Below are 6,983 nucleotides of genomic sequence, written 5' to 3'. Positions count from 1 at the left end.
GGGCGCCCCCGCGCATTCGCCATCCGAGCTCGAGCGGCCCGAGCGCGGCTCGTCGTCCGTGCCCCCGGCGGCAGCTGCCATGGCAACGGCTCCGCTCGGGCCTGGCCGCGGAAGCCTCGTTTCCGACCGACCCACCGACCCACTTCCCTCCGCCCTAAGCCTCGCTGTCAGCAAGCGGGCGGGCCGGGCCTGCAACCACGGCAACCGAGCGGGAGGCGGGCTCGGGCCGCGAGCTAAGCGCCCCGGACCAATGGCGACCCTTCCAGCCTTCGCCTCTCAGCCAATCGAGGAGCGAGGGTGGGCATAGTAGAAGCTGGAGACTAGGACAGGGTTCCCGGCAGCGTGACTGGCGGACGTTTGAACCAATCACGAATTTGAAGTGCCGTCGTCCGTCGCTACCGGAGCCAATAAAACAGCTGAGTTTAAGACACTCTTTTTTTTTTTTTCCATTTCCCCCCGGAAAGATAACGGGCAGGTACTGTAGCCAATCATGTTAAGACCATCCGCAGCCAATGACAAAGGGAAGTGAAGAAGCCATGCTATACGTGTAGATAGATACAGACATAATCTAAGTCGATTGACACACAAAACGATCTTCCCACAGATGGAAGGAAAATAAGTTCAGATTTGGAGATATCATCACAAACTGTGGAGTAATACCTTCTGAATGCAATAGATTTCCTTTAGTCGGGGTTCTGTCGGTAACTCCGGCGTTGATCACTAATTTACAAAGAATTGTAACTCAGCATAATCACATCAGAGCAGCACTTCAGTCAAGAGGCAGGCTTGGAGCCAGGTGACTATCTGTGCTGAGTCGTGGACACAGGATCAGACTCGGCGCCCCTGAAATGCTCACAAGTTTACCGGGAGAAGTCAGCCCGGAAACAGGGAAGTATTTTATGATGAACTTAGCAACATCTCACGGGTACCCTGTTTTGTAAAACTCACAACCCCGTACCCCACAAACACTTCTATAAGGTAGACAAGGAGCACCATCCCTATTTTGTAGAGGAGGGGCCGAAACTAGAGAGAGAAGGACTTGTTCGTGATTGCCCAACTTTCGTGGGACCTGGTCTTGCATCCAAGCAAAAGTTCTTCCCGTACATAAACCCTCTCACTCAGCCAGGTTAGAATGGAATCTTTCTCTGACAGCTGGAGTACTTCCAGCACTGGACAGCACTTCCAGATTTTGCAGGGCACACAGAAGGCCATTGTGAGGATTATCATTGTACCACGTGGAAAAAAATGTTCTAAAAATCTTCATTAGAACTCTCCTTCTCTGCCCTATAACTGATGAGTATATGCCAACTGCACTTGTAGCTAGAAGGAATGGAGGAAAGAAACGAACATTATTGAACATGTACCATTTATCAAGTGCTTGGTATATATTACATCATTTAGTTCTCCCTCACAAGAGCCTTACTTAGCACCTGGGTATTATACCTACTTCGCAGATCAGGAAATTGAGGTTCTGAGGTGTTATGTGAATTGTCCAAGGGTACAGAGCTAGAAAGTTAAAGGACTGTGATTTGAACCCAGACCTGTTTGAGGCCAAAGTCCTCTCCATCATGCTGCTTTTTAAAATGAAAAGCCTGCTGGAAACCCAGCTCTGGAGAGTCTAAGCGACATCTGGGTATTTGCACCTAACTCCTACTGAATGTATCCTGAAATTCCTCCTTTTTTTTTTCACAGTACACTGATGACAACTTGTTATAATCTGTTGGCAGCACACAGACCAATATTAATTAAACCAGAGCTGTGTCTACGTAGAAGTGGGCAATAATATATGACCTTCTATGGGGAACTGTGTGCACTTAATCATCATGTTTTACTATTTTGATCTGCTTATGCTACTTAGTTTCCTTTTATAGATGCTCAATCTCCTTATTGTTACCAAATTAGGCTCTTGGGTCCCAAAGTCATAGAAATGAACAATGCACCCAGCAGTAAAGCAAGCAACACTTTATTAGAGGAGATAGGCGTATGCATAAGGGGGTAGCTACAGAGAAGCTAGGCCCTCCAGGGGAACTATTCAGGGTCCTTTATAGGACAAGGGGTTTAGGGATGTAGGCACCTCTGGAGGTGGTCCATTCTGTACTTCCTGGTTGCATCATGGGCATGTGCTCAGTTAGGGCTTTGGTCCTTGCACCTGCTCAGGATGGTGGTGATGTCCATGATCACCACCCCATGAGAGTCATTGTAGTGATCACCTTGAAGCTTTGTGCACATTTGGGAACTCCTAAAGGTGTCTTAAGGTTAATCTGTAACTCAATTTTTACAATTATGAGAAACAAGCCTTGGGGAGGGGTTTTGCAACTCAGTGAATATCTCTTTCCCTCTTATCTCAGTTTATTTTGTCAGAGAGAGCCATGGGGTAATCATGTGCCCTGGAGGTCTCATAACTGAGGAGTGGAAAAGTAACAAAGCATCCTCTGCAGGGAAAATGGAGTCAGTTTGGTTCACAGGCCTATCCTGTTCGGTCTCATTAAGATGAGTGATCTCTTCATGGTGTTTTCTCAAGGCCGCCAGTAGTTCTTTAGTCTGCGCTCAGAAGTATCATTCCTCTTCAACCTGTTCTCTCTTTCTGAAAGCTCCACTGGCTTCCCGAACTGAGCCCAGAGTCCCATGGAGATTCTCTTGACTGGTCCCAGCTAAAGGTCACATGACCCTCATGCCCCACACACCGAACCCCGTCTGCGCAGCCAGGCTGTAATTGCCATCATTGTTAGTGCTGCACCTCTCGTGTCCCTTCTCTTTTTCCATGTAATAACCTCCAAAATAATCTTCATCACTCCAGTTTCCCTTCATAGAATCTGAAGTGCCTGTGCTGCCTGAAGCACAATTCTCTGCATCTCCGGGAGGTGCCTTCCCATTGAACTAAGGATGAAGTCCAAACCCTTCATCCTGGCAGTCAAGACCCTTGATGATTTTGGCCAAACTATCTTTTTAGCTGTTTTCTTCCTCCTGTCAGTGGATCTGATCTTCAAGGTATTCGATCTACCAAGTGTTTGTGTCAAAAACCTTGGACTTTGAACAGAATCCCTGAACATCTAAGTGGTTGTTAATTTTACTTCTAATATTTAAATCAAATTTGTTGAAGTATAAATTACATAGCCTGGGCCAGCCCGTGGCTCACTCGGGAGAGTGTGGTGCTGATAACACCAAGGCCATGGGTTCGGATCCCATATAGGGATGGCCGTTATCTCGCTGGGTGAGCGTGGTGCTGACAACACCAAGTCAAGGGTTAAGATCCCTTTATGGGTCATCTTTTTAAAAAAAAAATAAATAAATAAATAAATGACATAGTCCAACTCTCTCTGTATTGCAAGAACCACTTGTTTTATTGGATTGGGAAGAATGAGATGTGGGTTAAGTGTGCACACCATTAGACTCAGCCGCACTTGAACCTATGAAGTTGTATTCCACCATAATTCCTGGCTCAGCAACTGGCACCAAGTACATTGAAGCTATTTGACTGACTGACTAACTGAATGAATGAATGAGTGAAGACGCACAGTGGTTAAGACCATCATTTCTGGAACCATAAATACATGGGACTATGGCTTTGAGCAAGTGACTACCTTTCTGAGCCTCAGTTTCTTCATCTGTAAAACGGATGCAATAGCAGTACCTATGTCATGTAGTTAACAGAAGATATATGATAATGGGGGCCGGCCGGTTAGCTCAGGCGGTTAGAGCATGACTTTGTAACACCAAGATTAAGGGTTCAGTTCCCCATACTGCCAGCCACCAAAAAAAAGATATATGATAATGATATGAGTAAAGCATTTAGTACAGAGCTTGGCATAGTTATTGCTCAGAAAAATGGAAGCTATTGTTATTATTAATAAATAATAAAAAAAGAAAATTAAAATAAATATGAGTAGGAGGCAGGATAGGGACCATGCAAATCCTATGCAAGAGTGGGCACATCACACACTTGAACTTGACCTAAGGGTGCTGCAAGCATTCACACACAAGTTATTTATATTTTGTCAATCTGTAAATAAAACATGAAACACTTGGGAATCCAGGGACTTGAGTTCTAGCCCTGACTCACTTTGTGATTTGGGGTCAAGGGTCCCCCTTCTCTGGACCTCAGACTTCCCTTCAGGAGGTGTTGTTCTAGGTCAGATATTGACACCAGCTCAGTGCAGATTCAGCAAGCTGGCTTTCCTTTCCTTGTTTTTTTTTCCTTCATTGTGTTGGATTTCACAGTGTTTTAGAGAAATTTGAACTGGCTGTCAACATTTAAAAATTGAGAGCTTTCACATAAAATTTTTGACTTTCAGATTCTCTTAAAAATGGGATGATATGGTAATACAGGTCCACCTTTACCACAAGGCAGCAGTTGGTTGGAGCTGCATAGCAACTTTTGCCTTTAGGTGAGGCACAGTGTTCTGGTTTGCCATAATCCCCATCACCTTCTATTACCTCCACATTGAGGCCTAAAGGTCGTTCCCATTTACTGTTATACTTGTGCTGCTGTCCTTCTTAAGCAGAATTAACAGGAAATGAAAATATTTCATTTACCAAAAGTGGAAAAATGAAAACTAGCATGGAGGAAAATTATCTAATATCTAAAAACATGGGCCGGCCCGGTGGTGCACTGGATAAGTGAGCCGCTTGGGAAGCGCGGAGGGACTCCCACCCGAGGGTTCGGATCCCACATACAGACCGGTTCCCGCTCACTGGCTGAGTGAGGCGCGGGAGCAACACCGAGGGTTGCGATCCCGTTGCCGGTCCCCGGTCCGGTACGGGGGCAACACTGAGGGTTGCGATCCGTTGCCGGACACGGAAAAAGACAAAAAATAAAATAAAATAAAATAAATAAATAAAATAAATAAAAACATGGCAAATGGTAGTTAAGTGGCTTTTTAATATCATGCTAAAGAACTTTTTTTATCTTTTTGCTGTCCAGGGATCAAACTCCATAATCTACCAGCTCATGCTAAAGAATTTCGAAAAAAGAGACTGGCTGGTGAGTTCAGTTGGTTAGAGTACAGCCTTATAATGCCAAGGTCACGGGTTCAGATCCCCACCCCGGACAGCTGCACCCCCCCCCCAAAAAAAAAGAATTTCTAAGAAAACCACATAAGGAACATCTGACTCTGGGGAAATTTAACTTTGGCTAACAATTGATTAGGATCCAGTGATGTTTTATAACTCTGTAAAATTAGCGGTTAGTTTGTAGAAAATTGATAATATACAATAATTTTTATATGTCTAATAGAGAAGATAAGTCCAGAGGTTACAGTTTTATTCTTCTGTAGGACATGAAACAGTTTGAGTCTTACTTAGCAATAACATTCAGCATCCTTTGCCCATTAACTATTCTCAAATTCTTTCCAAACCACCTCTGGCATACTGTTGATTCCTTCCTTAGCAATCAAATAAGCTCACTCTCTATTGGTATGCCACTTATGTTTATAATCTCTTAAGGGCGTTAATCTTTTGTCTATCATGTAAGTTCCAAGAAGTTAGATGTTGGTTGTTAATTTTATATATAATTGTTAAATCAAATTTATTTAAGTAAAATATTACATAGCAAAATCCCCACATTTTAAGTGTACAGGTTGATGATTTTTTACAAATGTATACACTCATGTAACCACCACAAGTCAAGATATAGAACATGAGAATAATATTTTTAACAACTTGAGAATCATTGTTTTAGACTAGAGAGTAAAAGCCCTGTGTTTTAGAAAAATAAGTGAATATTTATTTGTGGGAAAGAACAAGTCTCAACGTCCATGATGAAAGAAAAGATATAACTTAAGATGCAGTCAGGAAACAGCCTGCCATTTCACTGTTTTTTGTTTTGTTTTTTGTAATGTCTAGTCAGCCCCGGTTTAGATTTTGCTTTATGACTGCTATACCAGATGATCTATACCTAAGAATGCTTCTAGCTCTGATTTGTAGAGACTCAGCTTTCCTCAGGGCCCACATATAACTGCAGTAAAGGGGGTGGGCAGGGGCTTGTGAGATCATGCTCAAGCGAATGAAACAAACAGAACAGTAAGTGAACTACAAAACAAATCCAAGATTCATGGGAAGTGGAGCTTGAAATGAAGGGTCGGCCCGGTGGCGCACTTGGGAGAGTGCAGCGCTTGGGAGCGCAGCGGCGCTCCCACCGCAGGTTCGGATCCTATATAAGGATGGCCGGTGCGCTCACTGGTTGAGCGTGGTGCAGGTGACGCCACACCAAGGGTTGTGATCCCCTTCCTGGTCACGAAAAAAAGAAAAGAATCCAGCCCAGGCAAACTGTAAAATATAACTAATGACCTCCCTGAGTCAGAGAATATCCTGTTCAAACCCCAGGCCAAAGAAGATCAGGGCAGAGAAAAGAGAAACAGGGCATCATTTCAGCTGTTAAATCCTGTTCCAGAAGCTTTGGTCTGCACAGTTTCTTTCCCTTTGAAGTACTGCTTTTCCATTAACAAGAGAGCCTTGTGAAATCAAACACCCTGTCATCAGACATTTCATAGTCTGTAAATGTTCTGTTTGCTTCTGGAGTAAAGTTGCATTTCTAAGCAGACTTAATGTACTGCCAAGCAATGGACTAAGTTGCAACTCAAATGCAATTCTACAAATATGGATTAAGAGTGAAAGCAAGAAGGGTGAGGAAGCTATTATAACAATACAGGTGAGATGATGGTGGCTTGGATAAGAATGAAAGAGACAAAATGGTGAGAATTGGGCCGGCCCGTGGCTCACTCGGGAGAGTGCGGTGCTGATAACACCAAGGCCACGGGTTCGGATCCTATATAGGGATGGCCGGTTTGCTCACTGGCTGAGCGTGGTGCTGACAACACCAAGCCAAGGGTTGAGATCCCCTTACCGGTCATCTTTTAAAAAAAAAAAAAAAATGGTGAGAATTGAGAGTCTGGGAATATTTTTGGAGGTAGAGCCAATAAGATTAGCAGCTGCATTGAATGTGGATTCTGAGAGAGAGGGATGAAGGATAGCTGTGAAAGTTCTGG

At 43.9% G+C, this 6,983-nt stretch overlaps 1 protein-coding gene across 1 annotated transcript in view; it reads right to left on the bottom strand.

The window, feature by feature from the left end:
• ANKRD54 (ankyrin repeat domain 54) overlaps positions 1–81 on the bottom strand; it is a 10,970-nt gene extending 10,889 nt beyond the window's left edge. Inside the window, exon 1 of the mRNA XM_008569774.1 lies at positions 15–81. Coding sequence (XP_008567996.1) covers positions 15–81 — 67 coding nt within the window. The remainder of the gene's footprint in view (positions 1–14) is intronic.
• Positions 82–6,983: the final 6,902 nt, after the last annotated feature.

This window comes from Galeopterus variegatus, unplaced genomic scaffold (genome assembly GCF_000696425.1).
Source record: "Galeopterus variegatus unplaced genomic scaffold, G_variegatus-3.0.2 Scaffold527, whole genome shotgun sequence".
Taxonomy (NCBI): Eukaryota; Metazoa; Chordata; class Mammalia; order Dermoptera; family Cynocephalidae; genus Galeopterus; species Galeopterus variegatus.
The sequence above is the reverse complement of the archived record's forward strand: the minus strand, read 5'-3'. Positions and strand labels throughout refer to the sequence as shown.